The 16,999-nt window shown below is 40.1% G+C and overlaps 1 protein-coding gene across 1 annotated transcript; it reads right to left on the minus strand.

The window, feature by feature from the left end:
* Positions 1–8,651: 8,651 nt before the first annotated feature.
* tmx1 (thioredoxin-related transmembrane protein 1) lies at positions 8,652–16,241 on the minus strand. Its single transcript, XM_085767087.1, has 8 exons — positions 16,038–16,241; positions 15,249–15,364; positions 14,727–14,772; positions 13,752–13,880; positions 13,388–13,433; positions 12,127–12,228; positions 11,956–12,022; positions 8,652–11,117 (listed from the first exon to the last, which is right to left on the minus strand). Exons 1-8 carry the CDS (start codon positions 16,232–16,234, stop codon positions 10,876–10,878), a joined length of 945 nt encoding a protein of 314 aa, XP_085623213.1. The 5' UTR covers positions 16,235–16,241; the 3' UTR covers positions 8,652–10,875.
* Positions 16,242–16,999: the final 758 nt, after the last annotated feature.

Here is a 16,999-nt window from a genome sequence, read left to right on the forward strand (position 1 = left end):
AGGACGATATTGTTTCGCCCCGAGCGATGAATTTTTGTGATATTAACGAGATTACCCGCTGCATACCTATAAAGTGCCCCGGCCTGCTGTTACATGCGAGATCTGGGTTTGGTGTTATTCGTCTCAGTTCATTAAATGTTTTAATGCGAAGGTAATTTCTGAAGGATTTTTGGTGTAATGTGCCAAAACAAACAAACAAAAGAGCTGGAGACTTGTTTCGCATCGGATCAGGTGTGAATTATTTCAGATCTCCTCCATTTTCTATGTTGCTTAATGGGAATTACACGTGACATTACTGGGTTTTTTTTCTGTTTGTTTGTTTTAAAAGTTCTCCTACTTCCTCCAATTCATGTTTCCAGCCGACAACAACTGCCCTCAGCCACAGAGGTAAAACTAATGTTACCGGCTAAAGGCCAAAACAGCCTGTCACTACTGGTTAGAGGAAACGCTTTGATGCTACATCTGACTGTGCAACTATAATACCAGGCATGACGATTACTCGCAGCGCTGTGGGGCATCGCCATAGCCGTTCCCCGGATTATGTAACCACAGTGTTAAGTCAGAACAGGGACCACTGTGGAAAGAGTATGTGTCTCCAGTCAGTGTTGATTTTATTTTTTTTACGCTCACACTGGCCGAGAACGGTCTCACTGCTGCTCACAAATAACAAACAACCTGTACGTTGACATTTAGTCTCTGCAGTGAAGTTTGTTTTGCTTCTTTTTACCTTCTCTACACAACCTAAAGCATATAAACTCATAGTGAAAGGGGAAAACACATTAACCATGACCTACAGCAGAGACTTAACCTTCACAGGAACCAGCCGGCCTTGTTGCCCCCGGGGCGCTGACGCTGACCCTGCTCTTATCTGGCTGTTTGTAGCGAGCTGCTTTTCTTCAAGAGCCTCAGATATGAGCTTTATGGCTCGGACACGCAGCTTCTGTCAAAGTGCTCGACTCTAAACTGATAGCGTCAGTCTCTAAATCAGCTCCAGACACACGGAGGCCTGGATGGACATCACCAGATATACGTAACAGTACAAATGCATTTACTCTGTACTTAAGCACAGCTTTGAGGCACTTGATTACTTCCATTCCCTTTACACTTGGTACAGATAATTGTCACTTCCACGTTTAGCTGACAACTGCAGCTACTAATTGCTTTGCTGATTAAGATTTAAGACTAAGAATGATGATGATTTTGTGGTTGCCAAACTTTTCTGTCCCATAAATAGTTTCTGGCTGGGAAACCCCTCTTGGAAAACCAGCAACAATACCACAGCAGAATGTAAATAATACAGTATATACACTGAACAGAAATATAAACGCCCCACTTTTGTTTTTGCTCCCATATTTCATGAGCTGAACTCAAAGATAAGTTCAGTGAAGTTCAGTGTATTTTCATATACAAAGTAGGTTAAAGGTTTAGCAAATCAAAGTTCTGCTTATTGTATATATCAGTGCAACTGTAAAAATAACCATCCTTTAATGTAACATAGGACATGCTGTATAATTAGTGCAAGTACTCTTGTTACAATTTACTGGTTGCACTCAAAAAATGTAATACGTGGCTTGTGTAAATTGAAGACAATGACACTGTGGTGTTGATACCAGACTAGAGGACAATGAAAAGGGTTGAAAACTTAATCCATCAGTGTTTGTTCTGTCATCTCCATCCAAAACAAATGCTTAAAGGCCACAGCTAGATTCCCAGTGTCTTCAAATGTTTTATTTAAAGAATTGTTTGAAACCCAATGTGGAAAAACTCTCCATTTGATCAAGCAAAGATTAGAGAAAAGTCCTAAAGCCTGTCTTTGTTTTTTCCTCTTTGTGCCCCTATCTGACTACCCTCTTTCAAAAGTGTGTGTGTATTGTTTAAAACTAGCCACACCTTGAGCCGCTACAACAGTAAAACTAATGCTGACACACACATTCTTGAACATTTTTACTACAGAGTAAAAAAGTTTTACTCTCTGCAAAAAGGAAAATTTCCTCTTTCCTTCCCTTTTCCTTTTGGTGCGTCTCTTGTGAAGAGATATATTGGACGTGTGAGAGAGGAATTCAGACGTCTAAACACACACACCCACTTCCAAACTCACCGCCAGATTTGTGCTCATTCTGCTGACCTGTGATTATGTTAAAACTGGTGCAGGGGGGCGTGTTTCATGTGTGAGTCCAAGGTCTTAAAGATGATCCAACAGGACCAGATGTGAGCTTCACATCAGGTGACGAGCTCCAACACAAACCCCTCAGATCCATGGAAACCGCTGCACCCCTCGCTGGGTTTAGTTTAAAGCTGTGGGATTTGAGTAAACATCAACTTCCTGCTGACTGGAGAATATATATTAGGGTCTATCAACACCTTGGCACTTTGATAAACATTAACAGTCAACCATTTTAGCAGGTTTTACAAGTCTAATGTATCTTTAGCAATAAGGAATGTATTTTATTTGGGAGCAATTTGAGTGACTTCCCTCAGCGGATGAGACCAAACACTGAGCAAAAAGAAAGTAAATATTGAACTTACATTCACCAGGTGACTCAGAGTAAACAATTATGTTTTGTCATAACAGCTGGATGTATAAATCATCATCTGTTTGCCAACTATTTCACCGTATCAATGCACACAGGTGGTGATAAGTCAGTGTTATTATTCTCCATAACTTGCTTCTACTGCCCCCCAAAATGATCAAATAAAGGCAGATTATTGCAGGTTGAAGCAAGCAGGGAAAGTCTTGTTTTATAGCTTTATATATATTCAGTTATCACACACATTTAGAGTTGGTCATAACTCAATTTACCTGCGGATTTTACAAGACCAGAGGGAAATCTACCAGGAGCCACAGTCTAATGGAGTTTCCCACTGAGTCAGAGTCAAAAAACCAGAGTCAATTACATTTATTATTTCTCTAAATGGACCTTCAAGTGCCTTTTCTTCTGTGCCGTCCTTTAATATTGGTTCTGGTTCTGGACTGGCCTCCACATTACAAACCCACCCAGTGTATATTTCAGTGTTTATACATGGGAGCGTGAGCCGCTATTTTCGTATGCTGCATACAGTGAGAGAAAGACCTTTAGCATCCAGGCAAAGAGAAGGGGTGGGCTTTTTCTTTCTGGCATGACCACAGTGGTTTCCTGAAAATATACCTGCTGCAGGCTGAAGGGCAGACACAACAACAAACCTTTGTGTTTAATTTCTTTTTTATTTCTGAGAGCGCCACCATGTAATTATCTTGTCTGAGAGGAAGTGACACACCAACTCATAGATGTAAATACAGGAGGAAAGAGAGTTTGTGGAGGAAAAAAATAACAATTTTGACCGACTGTGACCACAGTGGATAAACAATTAGTCACTAAACAGTCAGACTTTCTGCTGAATGTGGTACAATGGGGATACAGTATGTGAGCAGGTATTATAGCTTCAGTGTGGCGCCTGAGCTCCAGACCAGCAGGTTAATGCTTTACAATAAGTTAAGAAAAATAAATAATGAGTTAAAAAAGTGAAAATCTTAAAAATTCAGATTGTTGCTCTAGAAATCAGGTTTATTTTGCATGGCACTGACTGTCACCTGGTGTATTTTCAGTGAAAAACAGTAGATTGACTGATATTTTTAATTGCACCCAGTGTTGTTATCCAGTATGGTTCAATAGTTTTGCTTTGTAAACACTTTCTCTTGCATTTGCTCTTTGATTTATATCATGAAACACACAACTACTAACATACATTAACTTAAATATAGTAAAAAATGAAGGAAATCGTCTTAATAGCAGGGAGATTTAGACTTTTTTCACTTTATTATAAACGTATCTGGTCAAAATATGAGCAAAACACCAAAAAAATTGATGTTTTACTGAGTCATGGTGTCAAATTTTAACACAGATGTTATATTTGTCCTGATATTTGAGGGTATAGTATGGTATTTATGGCCTGTTGGTGATCTTCTGTACTTGAAGGGGCTGCTTCAAGTAAGAAGAAAGACAATACGAGTCCCAATGTCCCAGTCCCCTGATTATTCCTCTACTGCGTTGCAGATACATGAATAAATCATCATTGCATGCCCAAACAGAGGACTCCCAATCTCTTTATCTTCTTTATGGGATTTAATGGTCTAACCACATGGAGGACACTGAGGGGACACAGCAGCTCGGAGAACAAGTGCTGCCTTGTTGAACGCTCAACCTCGCACCTCGCTGGCGTCCAGTAGCCCGGTGAGGGAGGCGGGATCATATAACACTCCCTTGTTTTTCTCAGGGATTTTTGTGGTTTGAGCAAAAGCCCTCCTGGCCACCGGCCCTTTGGATTTAAATTTAAGAAAGAAAAAAAAAAGGGCTCAATCCAAAAAAGCATCAGCTTTGTCCTGCATACTGAAGAGACGCTGCATTCTCTTATAATAAAACTGGAAAACCACTTTCCAATCAAGTGCATTTTCTGTAATTCATCATTTGTTGGATGAAGCTCCTATTATCTTTACGAGATTCAACCCAAAACCTAGTTGCCAAAATGGAAATGAAATTGATTTATAGTGAGAATTAGATGAATCAGTTGAATGTTGAGGACAGAGATAGAACACAGGGGAGTGTGTGGGGGGAAACCAGATCCCGAAAGTTTCTGTTTGTGTTTGTGGTGGTGGGGTGTTCACCACTGAGGTGGAAAGAGTGACTCAGGTTGAAGCTGTGGACGTCCTCCCTTTAAAGCCTGCAGATAAAGAGGAGCCACCACGACAAAACACTCGGGTCAGCAAAGTACAGTACATTCATTCACGTTTGTACTAAAATCCAATTATGAAATACTTGGATTTCCATTTTATGCAACTTAATAGTTCCACACCTCCATAAATCAAAGATAACAGAGATAAAAGGTTTACTCAAATACACAAATTCAGCAGTTACCAGATATTTTGATGCATTATCACAGATTCAAGGCCCTGCTCATGCATGCAGGTGTTTTGACTCACCTGGCTGACAGGAACAGCTCGTGTTGCAGTGATGCAGATCTGAATACAATGGAAATGATAAATTTGGAACTTGCCCCACAATAAAACTAAAAAAGAGAGCCTCCACGTCCAACAAAAGAAAAAATTATGAACTTATTTGATAATAACTTATTGTGTTATCTTGGAGAATAAATTAACTTTTGAGAAAGTTTGAGAAAAATGTCCCGAAAGAAGAACATTGTCATTGTAGTTGAGTAGAAATTTGAAAGTGATTCTCACCGAAAATCTTTGCAAACGTCATTTCAGAGAAGTGGAATTATTCTTCATAATGATGTGAAAACGTCTCGGTCTCATGACCCTTAAATAAATCTGACAGGCCGACTCACATTTCCAAGTCTTTTCTCCTCAGCATCTTTATCTCCACTTATAACCTCAGCTGAACGTCAATGCCAATCCGCACCATAAAACTGTGGCTTCACACCCACCGCCACCTCCACAGCACAGCAGATTCAACTCCTTTACATTTGCTTTTTTTTTCACCCCCTCTTTGTTTCCCCTCATGTAGCTTTTAAAAAATGCTGAAATAATCATATTCTACATTATTGTTTCCAGCTGAAGCACAAATCATCATTTTATGCACATTTCCCACGATTCAGTCACATGTATTTGGTAACTTTCTGTGGGTTTGATGAATAAAATTGGGCTGCACAGTCCGAGTCTGGCTCGACAAAGCCGGTACAATCACTCAGTTTCAATCTCAGCTACTCGATTGTGAAGAGTCAGCGTGCAGCCACATCTTTCATGGTGAGACTGATGTGGACTCAGACAAGTAAGGAAAGTAAATTGTGAACTCCAGCTTCATTTCTTCACTCTGTGGGAGCAAGTGCAGGTTGGCTGGGCATTTTGATATAGTAGGTCAACCTACCCAGCTGTAAAAACAGATGTTTGCTCATGGAGTAACAGCTGTCAAAATCACCATTAAACACTGAGGCCACAAAATTGAGTGTGAAGAAATGAGATGTCATTTAGTCCTGTAGTTAAAGGGTCATCGCTAGGTTAAGTCATTGGGGCTCATCCTCAGGGAACCATGAATGCTTGTGCCAAACTTTCTGCCAATTCATCTGTTAAATGACAAACTATTTTACTAAAAAGAAAAAAAAAATCTCCTGCTGCTGCCACCAATGAATCTCAAATAGCACTTTACAACAACTATGGTAGGATAAATGCACTTTATTTATTTATTTATTTTTTACCATCCTCCTGATTAATGCAACCATTACAGTATGTGATGTACTGTACTATGTTTACCATTTGTTTTGTCTTTGTCTAAATGTAATTTTATTTCTTTGTGGACCATGGGACTACGGATGGAAATGAGCTCTCTAGCTAAATCTGGCATATCAAATAATTGTTTTTTTATGTTCATGAATATGAACATATGAAAAGCAAGAGTTCATCCTTTGGGGACCATAGATATCTGTAGCAATGGTGTTTTATAAACACAATTCATTTGAATAGTTAATACTTGTTGGTTAAGTAATTATTACATCAATGACACACTCATTAACCATTAGTAAGTGTCTAAATCATTGTTTGTTTATTAATCATTTACTTCCACTCTATGAATGATCTCGTAAACCATTGACATCACCCAAATTAGTGGCCTTTCATTGATATAATTCTTGATTCATAAATGCTGAATACATCTTTAAAAAAAAAGAAAAGAAAAAGAAAACCTTCAATAATTAAAACATGATATATTATCTTAATTAAATTCAGAGTTAAACATTCACAAGTATGTCTATAAATTACATGCTAATGAGAATCAGTATCATAAGGATGCTTTATATGTGATTAATTACATATTTAATGATGCTAAACTAATGCTTAATAGTGTGTAGTTAAATTGTGACTGAATTGTTGGCAGTCCATCAGATCGTTGTTTAGAGATTTTAGTCTAAGCCAAGTTGTGGATCGTCTATCTATACAGTCATGACAGAGAGTGGCTATAAACAATGTTAACTGAATATAAAGTCTTCTTGGGTGATTCACTTTCATCATACAGAAACCCTGTATTTCTCTGTTCCTGCAAGACGCTGGCACTGAGGAAGAACCTCCCTGTCAAAGTGAAAGCACGGACAATAGAAAACCATATGGAGCAGAGCAGAGCGGGCTCAATGTACAAGAGCAGAAAGCTGTAAACCAGCAGCCATGCCATGCCATCTGCCTTCACTTTACATTGCAGAGCAGTAAAACAGCCGAGTGCCTCTCCACTGCAGAGGAATGTGTGCATGTGCCTGATAAATCAAATCCAGTAAGGTGGCTTCCATTGAGCACGCAGGCAGCTCTTTTTTTTTTTTTTTTCCAATCAAGCATCTGCCCAGTGTTTTCCATGTGTGCACAGTCCAAACTCTGTGCAGAGAAACATCAGAGGGGCCTGCAGCAGGGCAGCCTGGGACAGCAGGGGAATCCCTTCAAACACCTTTTCTTCTTCATCTTCACTTCCCCCTCAGAGAGATTTAACTCCCACTAAACAGAGCGTGTGCAGAAGACTACTCAAGCTGCAATGACAGCACTGATTACAGATCTACTCCAGAGACCCACTCCCCTCCTTCTCTTAATCCAGGGGGAGTGTAACACCACCCAGGAGGCTGGAGGAGAGACTCCGCATAGGAAATGAGGAGCCCCGGGCGAACAAATGGAGGGAAATGTGAGCTGTAGCTTTACATTACTGTAGAGGCAGCGCAGAGTGAGAGCCGCTGCAAGTTTCCTGTCACATTTTCCCCTGAAGTGTAAAGAGTAAATGCTGTGACACCCTGTCTGAGGTGCATGAATAGAAGCATGTGATCTTCAAAATCACCCACTCCACTTTGCTGTTTGGTGGATTGAAACCTGATCTTTGCCCAAACTCAGTGCAAGAGGGACATCTGCTGGCAGGAACTGGAAGTGATTAAAAATGTATTTTTATTAATTTATTCCATTTTTAACTGGCTTGACTCTGCAGTGCAATGTGTCTGAGTCATGCTCGTGTAATCTTTAAAAAATAGTTTTGAAGAAGCTGTTTCCTTTGTCTGAGTGTAGTGGACGAGACGAAGACTAAAGCAGAAACCAACAACTAAACATATACTACGACCCGTGTTCCACCTATCCTCTTTTAAAAGTTAGTTTTTGTCTAAACAGTTTGAAGTCAAAAGAGGTAAAATTATGATTCAGATATTTCAGAATTAAAGCAAAGATTTGAGAAAAGTAGCAGAGCTTGTCCCTGAGACCTCTGGAAACATCTGGAATGAAGTGACTGACACCAGGTACAACCATGAAACATTAATATCTTCCATTTTCCTAGAAGCTGCTTTTACTAACGACTTTCTGCTGATGAGACATCTGTGCATAGGACTTTGAAAGCTGGACTTTGACCTGTAATGTTGCACAGATGTTTATTAATTGAAGGATCTGAGTACTACCATAGCTACATACTGTATGCACAAACCCTCATTGCATGGTTTTTATTATAAGCAAGTTTTTTCTCCAAATATTCAAATCTTTCTTTTTCCCAGGATGTTCCTGAAGTCGTCTCTGCTCTGTCTACGAGTTTAATCATTTCCAGCTGTGAGCATATCTTCCATTTTTTCCTTTTTTGCAAGATATCTGATGAAACATGAATAGCAGAGGTTCATTCATATTTGTATCATTTAACCTTTTTAAAAACACAAAGTGGTCATTCTGAGTTAATCCTTTATTCAAAGAAATGTTCAAACAATAAGGAGCTCAGCTGGCTCAGAGAAAAGTGTGAATGCTACAAGCAGAAAATAGTGGTCGGATAAAAAAAAAAAAAAAAGGGAAAAAAAGAAAATTATGTTTTAACCGACACTGAAAGTAGTAATTAACTACATTTTGGAATAAAAACCAGCATTAAAATCAGTCAATCAAAATCCTAAACAAAACGATGTGTATTAGAAAACACACACACTTACTGCTCCCTTTTGCTTTACAGACTGAAATGGACACAGGCTGTGCTGATTAATAACGTTTGAAACAGACACACCAATGAGCCATTGTGTACACGATTTCAATGAGAAATCAATGTAAACAAAATGACATGTTTTTTTTTGTTTTGTTTTAGATGAATTAACCTCAGACATCCATGTTTAAATCGTCATAAAAGTCCAATTTAAAGTGATCTCAAGAAAAACGATTAGGCTGAATTATGCTTCCTTCAGGTCCTCTCACTGCTCCACGGGTCAGAGCAGCGTCAGGACGGATATGCACCACCACCTCTCTCCAAACACGACGACATTTACAGGAAGCTCAAGTCCCTAAATTGTTCATCTCTTCAACTAACATCATCATGGCATGCACATACTGCAGACCTGCCGACGACAGATCCACGACACATCTGAACCTCAGAACCACAAGTGAACATTGAAAACAAAACAAATCAAACACCCCCAATCGATTGATCATCAGATAATCAACAGTCGTTCACATTATAACGATACATTGTTATGGGGAACGTACAGTATCTACAGAACAACAACCACCAGGCCTTTTAACGGAGTGAATTTAGTTGTTTTTTGTTTCTAATCTAACTAAAAAAAACTGACAGGGCAGCTCTGTCAAAGTTTATGTTTGGATGTGATTGAAGAGCAAAGAGCAGAGGCGCTAGAGAGGGGTTCCTGCCCCGAAAACATTAAATCGTACACGACTGTGCTAAAGGAACCTACACGAGCAGACATCTGGGCTGAGACTGAAACACCTGTGGCCCATGTTCAAGTTACAGTCATTAAGATTTACAAGAAATCAAACCCTGTCTTTTGAGATTCATGGACTTTTAAGTATAGTAGCCATTAAATACCTATGTTTACATTCAATATTTCTCTCTATATTTATTGTTATGAGCGACTCACTGTGTGGAGAAGTTATTATTCTATCTGCTGACCGACTGTGGTCAGTGTTTGTTCATTTACTGCCTTTTTCTGAGGGTAAATATCATTGAATGGAACTTCCTGCAGCCGAAATCGCAGCTTTATCGAGTCACTGCCGATGCAAAGCAAACATTTCCGACCACTGCTTTGAATTGGAGGCATTAAACCTGCGAACAACCACTTTATTTCAACAATCTGAATGAGTCTGGCCGTACTGTAACAAATACGTCCATACGTTTCTGTTCCATTGTATTTCAAACACAGTTCCTCAAAGTTGTTTGTTGTAATATAAAACCTATGGTGTTGCCGGTGAAATGTACAAGTATTACAACGTTTTGTTTTGTGGCTGTTTTCTTTTTCATTTGTCTCCCCATTTTGCTCTCGTTATGTTGGGTCGAGCTGTCAGCGTCTGTAAAATATATGAAACATAAAATAACAGGGTGTGTACATTAGCTGACCAGTAAAAACCCAACAACATAAAACCTCAAACACGAGCCTGGTATAATAATAATAATAATAATAATAATAATAATAATAATATTTCAGGGATAAACAGATAACAACACACAAATTCTTTTAAAAAACGATGCATAGCATAAACAACATTGCAAAAAATCCAGCTCCACTGCACTTCATACCTAAAACCTCAGCCAGACGATTTGTTCCCACGAGCGAAAACAGGTGTCAGGAGTGTTTTTGCTTTTTCTTTTTCTTTTTTTTTTTTCCAGATGGAGCCTGCTGTTCAGGCGGAGAGAGGGCGGTAAGTGAGAGTCTCAAGCTCTCCCGTTAAGAAACGAGGGAAGGAGAAGAAAAGAAGCGAGGTGTTTGTGGGGGCCCAGAGGAAGAGGAGGAGGAGGAGGAGGAGGAGGAGGAGGGAAGGAGGGAAGGTTTAGGGCTCCCGGTTGTAAACACTTTTGCTTGAGACCACGGCTCCTCCAGCTCTGCTCACTCCGCCACGGCGCTCCTCTCAACAGGAGTAAAGGGGGGGGAGGGGCCATGTGGCGCTCCGACGCCGACGCTTTAGGTGTCCTCCTCCTCTTCCTCCTCGCGGCTGCGCGCCACCCTCTTCCTCAGAGCCTCGTCGGAGAAACCGTGTCCCTTGGGTTCTGGCCGGCCCTCGGGGGACCCTCTCCTTCTCCTCCAGACGTCGTCCTGGTCCCCGTCCTCCTCTTCCTCCTCCTCGTCGTCGTCTTCCTCGCCGTCGGCTTCGTGCTCGTCCTCCTGGCGCTGGATTAACCTCGCCTGCTCCATCGCCTGTTTCTCTGCAGAGTCGCACACAAGACAACAGTCAGCGACGGAGCAGCTACAAACAGACCTCCACTAACAGCAAACCCGTGTCTGTCTGTGTCTACTCTTTTCTTGAAATCGTTTTCCAGGAGCTGCTTCAGTCCGACAGACAAGTTATCACACCAAACACTAACACATCCCCCGTCCCATTCATGCTTTGGAGAAGTCTTTTGCACAGCTGTACCGTATTTTGTACATTTAACCAGTTTGTTTCTATGTTTATTCCTCTCTCACCCCCAGAAGTCTGATTTAAAGATGTGAAGTGTATGGCTCTGAAAGGGATAGTTCAACATTTTGGCAAATTGGCCCATTGCCATAATTCCTATATAGCAGCAGGTTCGTTACCTTTAATTGTCTGTGCGAATTATTTTTAGAGCGGCGGAGCAGAGCCGTGAGCTGCTCAGAGCTGCGCTACGGAGGCTCATGGGATTTCTTGGTTTCCCTCATCAAACTCATCAAATACACAATCCAACAACTCCAAAACGCTCTGATGGACAAGTTGTGACCTGCACATTCACCACGCTATGAGATAACAGAACGTTACCAGACAAGAGTTGTTTTAGAGGTAAATTCATGCAAAACCGCTGATGCGCGTTCCTGTCAGGGCCAGTTTTTCAGCAAGCAGTCTCTGTATTTGCCTTGAAAACAACTCTGTCTCGTAACGTTCTGTTATTATCTCATAGCGTGGTGAATGTGCAGGTCACAACTTGTCCTCGAGAAATTGGCCAACCATTTTTCAGGTTTTCCAGATTTTCCAGGATGCATGGGAACCCTGATAAATGGATGAGGGCTTGTTAAGCACATGAAACTCACTCTGGTAGTAATCAGGAGAAGAAAATCGCCGAGAGGGGAAAACAAAATCTGCGATGAACACCAGCAACTGAAAACACAAAACAACAACAACCATTAATTCACTGTTAACACCTGTTGGATGAACATTCACGCTCTTTCACTGTTATGAAAAAGGTAAAAGTAGTCGCTCACCAGTCCCAACGCCAGCCCAGAGAACAGAGTGGCCAGACCAAAGATGACGTACGACCCCCAGACAGGAATCCCCAGCTGCTCCGTCATGTAGTTATGACAACGCTGGAAAACAAACAGAAACACTTTAACTGAAGGTTGAAAATATGTAAATACAAACAGATATCTCACAATTTGTTGTTCATCAAATTGCATGAATATCCCACAACATAAAGCATTTTCAGTGTTTCTATAACAAATATCCCATTTACCAAAAAACCTGATACTGCATTTATTGATTAACTGTTAAGATTTCACTCTCCCTTGTGGTTCACACACAAAACTCAACTCAATGAGACTATGACCTCCTTCTCCTCCTTCTCCTCCCCCTCTGGCACCTCCATCATGTTGCCTTGTGCATTTTAAAAAGTGCGTCTAAACAACAAGCCACAAACTAACTCCCCTCTGTGAACCTGATCGAGCGACTAAGACCAGAGTTTTTGCACATTTCTACACATAAAACTACAGAATTTATGCTTATAATTGTGCCACATGAGCTGGATTTCACAGCAGAAATAAAAATTGTAATACAGGCCATGGTTTTTTGCTTATAAATATGATTTAACTTCAGCTTTTTTTTTTTACCTAAGTGTTGTGAAGTGTTTGTGCTACAGTCCTCTGGTATTGAACAAAAACTATTAAAAACACATCAACGAGCCACACTGTTGCCCTGGGCGACATGTTATTATAAAAAATTCGTTTATTTTGAGTAAGACCCACATGCACCGGCCTACTTCTAAAAATACTCACAAGAGGACGAAACGTGTTTTGTTCCACATCTTAAAATAGATTTCATCCAAAGCACTTTTGAGTGATGCTGGTCTAACTTTTTGAGGACTTATTGAACCTTTTATTATCATTTAAATACATATTATATGTTGGTAGTTTGGTTTTTTTATTCCATGAAATCTGTTAAATAAGAATAATGCCAGACTGTGTGTGTTTCCTGTGACTGTAGCTTTCTGTCCTATTAATTTATCGTAGGTGTAGTCACATTGTTTTGTACCAGCTCTGTATCCTGTAAAACTTGTTTTTTGATTTTTTTAATCCAACATTCATTGTTCTGACCTCTACACTTAAAGCCTGTTTGGTTTCCCTGTGCAGCTTCACAGCAGGCAGCGCATTCTTCTGTGAATGGCTTGAGTTTAATAGTTTAAATACATTACTGTATATAATAACCAGCATATCGACAGTCAGCACTCCCTGGAGTGAAATCCTCACTTACCCGGATAAACATGGAGAGCTTGAACAAAGCAGACATTGAGTTCATTCTGCAAAAAGAGGAGTAAACCAGGATTCGTCAAACAGTAACGTCATTACAAAGCCTGCACACAAAGGATGAAAAGAGTAGTGAGGAAGAGGGATTTGTTTGTGGTTGTGATTTTCAACCGGCAGAAACACCCTAAAAATAGAACAAGCATCTTATTTTTAGTGATGTCAAAACAAAAAGCTACAAAAGTGACGCAGGATTAGTGGACTGATGCTTCCACTTTCTGCAGATATTAACCATGAGAAACTAAAAGGATGCCAAGAAGCAAAAACAGGAAAACATATAAGAAGAAGTGTGTGTACGTGAACTACAAACTCACAGAAACGAGGAGGGTCCGAACCAAGATGAAACCGGCTCCACTGCTTTCCATTTCTGCTCATGAACAAAGCTGAGGAAGTCGTCCTTAGTGCGAGCTCCCTGGTATTTCCGGAAGGTGCCATCCTTACAGCTGAAACACACACACACACACAAATAAATACACACAAACTGAGCTAGGTTTTTCCTTGGGAACATCTCCGTTTTTTAGCTACTGACAGTTAATGTTAGATGATGTTTTGCATTTTTAGCTAAAGGATAAAAATGCAAAACAGGCGCTGGGTCAAACTACACAAAGTGTTTCATTTGAATGCATTAGATAAACCATGCATGCAAATTAGGATAAAAAAAAAGTGTCACTACAATATAAGGATCAAACGTTTGAGCAACATTTTTGCAACCATGTATTGCTACACAGTCAACTTTCACACACTGATGGGCACTTGATTCTCTGATACTGAAGGCAGTTGCTTTTACTCTTTACTATTAAGTAAGATTGTTCTTTGTTAAGAGCCTCTAACCCTTAACAATTTTATTTTAGTACACGTTCACATCCCTAGTTAGAGGTGAGATGAAAAAAACATTTCAGTTATTTAATCCAAATGAAATACTAGGCCTACCTTGTTTATTACCACAAGATTTTTTTATCATTGTAAATTAAACATTTTTCCACAAGAAAATATACATAGTTTCTTCCCTTGTAACCACACTGATGCAGCTCCCCAAAAGTTTGTGTGACACTGGGGCTACCATCAAAATGTCAATATCAATCAGTTTCATTACTTTAAAAAAAAAAAACAGAGTGAGTGTCAAACTTTTTGCAAACTAATTTTCTATCAATTGAATAACCAATTGAAACTGTTGTAAAGGTTTGAAACTAAGCAGAAACAAAAGTTGTCACGGCTGCTTTAGAAAACGACACTAGCAGTCATATGAAAGAGGAAGCGACAAAACCCACAAGATAACCAAAAAAACTCACTGGTAGATAGTAGGAAGTGAAGTGATGATGAATCGTCCACTCAGACCTAACAGAGAGAGGGAGGAGACGATGAATACTGTCAGTGTGCAGGAAGGAACATCTGTGACTCATAATTAACTACACTGAGAGGCGAACATCAGTACTGACATTTCAGGAAATGACAAGCAAATTCTCTAATTTGAAAGGCTGAAATAAAAAGTTGTTGATCGTTGTACCTCAAAGATTTTTTTAAGCAGCTGTTGATTGACTTGCAATGAACTGATTAATTGACTGACTGTTATATCCAATTGTTAAAATAACAACATATGTAAATTCACATTGGAATCACTGTGAAAACATTATTGCAGAATAGTTGCACAGGAGAACTGGACCAAATGACACAGTTCACACAACCAACAGGATATTTATTACACTCCTCTTCTATGGAGATTTGGCTGTTTTCTCCTGCTCTGTCCTGAATGCTGCAGTTTATAATAATCTCAGTGGAGCTGTTAGTTTTGGGGGAAGGTCATTAAAACATACCGGGTTGTTCTGTCACGTCCACCTTGGCTATGTTGACCCCCATGTCCTCGCCCCAGTCTGCAAACTCCTTCCACACTGACTGTAGCTGCTGGCATGCTGGACACCAGGGCGCATAGCTGCAGGAGGGAGGTGGAAGAGGAGGAGGGGAGGAGGTTGTAAATCCTCAGATAATCAATGTAATTAACTTAAATCTGTGTAGATGTAGATATTTTTACTTAATTGCAAACAAATGAATGTACAAACCAGTAGGACAAATAGTACACTTGTGCAAAAAAATATTCAATGTACAAAGGATAAGATATAAGGTCATGGAATAAAATAAACAAACATCAAATAAACAGACAAAAAGCAAATACAGTAAGTTAAAGATATTGGAATTAAAAGCTTCATTATTCTGATAATTTTTGAACACTGAATAGAGGTCTTTGGTAAGTTTGGACTGCATATATTTTGGGGAGGAAAGGTAAAGGTGAAAAAGGTGAAATTCTTTTATTTAAGACCAGCTGACATGACATGACATGTCCTGGTGGCCCGATGGGCAGTTTGTGGTTATTATTAGCCTGACCGAGCTAAAACGTAGCATCCGTTATAGCAGCAGAGCAGCACAGACAGAGACAGAGACAAATTCTGGCGACTTGTCAGGACTAAACGGAGACAGACGAGACAATAAGCAGATAAGACGGATCGGACTTCACAGGAGGAACTCATGTAACCGATTTCAATACGAGCTTAAAATAGCGGAGTGGCCAAGCTAGCGAGCCGTTAGCAGCAGCAGCGGGAACAACTTACAACTCAATCATCCACTCTCCGCTCAGGATTTCCTCCCAGTTCCCGTCCGTGACTTCTCTCAGGCTGCTCGGCTTGGCACAGCTGACCGGCAGCCACGTCAAATGTAAAACCAGGAGCAAAGCGGCGCAAGTCCACGAGCGGTGTTTCGGCTGCAACAACATCGCTGCTGTGTCCGCTGCTCCACGGCTGATCGCCATGACCGTCCGTCTGATCCGCACTTCCGGTGTGCGCCTTTACGTCCGAGTCACATGGGTCGACGTTCAACCGAGAACAGGAAGTGAAATCTCTCTTCTTTTTTTCCCCACAAACTTTATTGTAAATTTCAAGTAGGCTGCTTACATTTATTGCATTCTTCTTTTTTCCCCACAACAAGGCAACGATTGTTATTTAAAATAAAATATAAAATATATAAAAGGCTTTATGAAACAGAAAGTAAATACACACTGGGAAAAGGGGGGGGGGGGCACAAATCCAAAGCACTTTATCTCACTGGGACTCTTGACAGTTCAACATATTGCATTGCATTGCAGTTTACACTATTCATTCGCTAATAATCTTAATCAACTGCAGTATTTGTTTAACTCATTTTTAAACCACACTATTGAGGGAGATTTATTTTTCCACTTGCAAGAGTGGATATTGCCACAAATTATAGCCTAACTATATCAGATCTGGCATTTTTGGGGGGGACATTATCTTTATTAAAGGGTGTGATATTTTATATCTCATTTTTTAACCAGTCAAACAAAGTCTGCCAGAATTATGTCATACTGGGCATGGACAAGGATTTCACCGTCTGCCTGACAGAAGCCACATGACTCAAACTCAAATCAAAATCTTTTCTTCAGTGTTTCTAGAAAGTGTCTGGTAAGAAACACCTGTTGATTCTCTACAATCACACGTGGCAGAAGAAAGCACACTACTGCTACACAAACGTTTCAAAATAAAAGCAAATAAAATAA

Source organism: Trachurus japonicus, chromosome 22, assembly GCF_045865225.1.
Source record: "Trachurus japonicus isolate A0001 chromosome 22, Traja_1.0".
In the NCBI taxonomy this organism is placed as follows: Eukaryota; Metazoa; Chordata; class Actinopteri; order Carangiformes; family Carangidae; genus Trachurus; species Trachurus japonicus.

Bases quoted from the DNA above. Each gene is read 5' to 3' on its own strand.
- tmx1 (XM_085767087.1), bottom strand. From the start codon at position 16,234: ATGGCGATCAGCCGTGGAGCAGCGGACACAGCAGCGATGTTGTTGCAG. The intron at 15,365-16,037 runs GTAAGTTGTTCC...TCCCTCCTGCAG, and splicing joins GGAGAGTGGATGATTGAGTT to CTATGCGCCCTGGTGTCCAG. The intron at 13,881-14,726 runs GTGAGTTTTTTT...TGTGTGTTTCAG, and splicing joins TCACTTCCTACTATCTACCA to CTGTAAGGATGGCACCTTCC.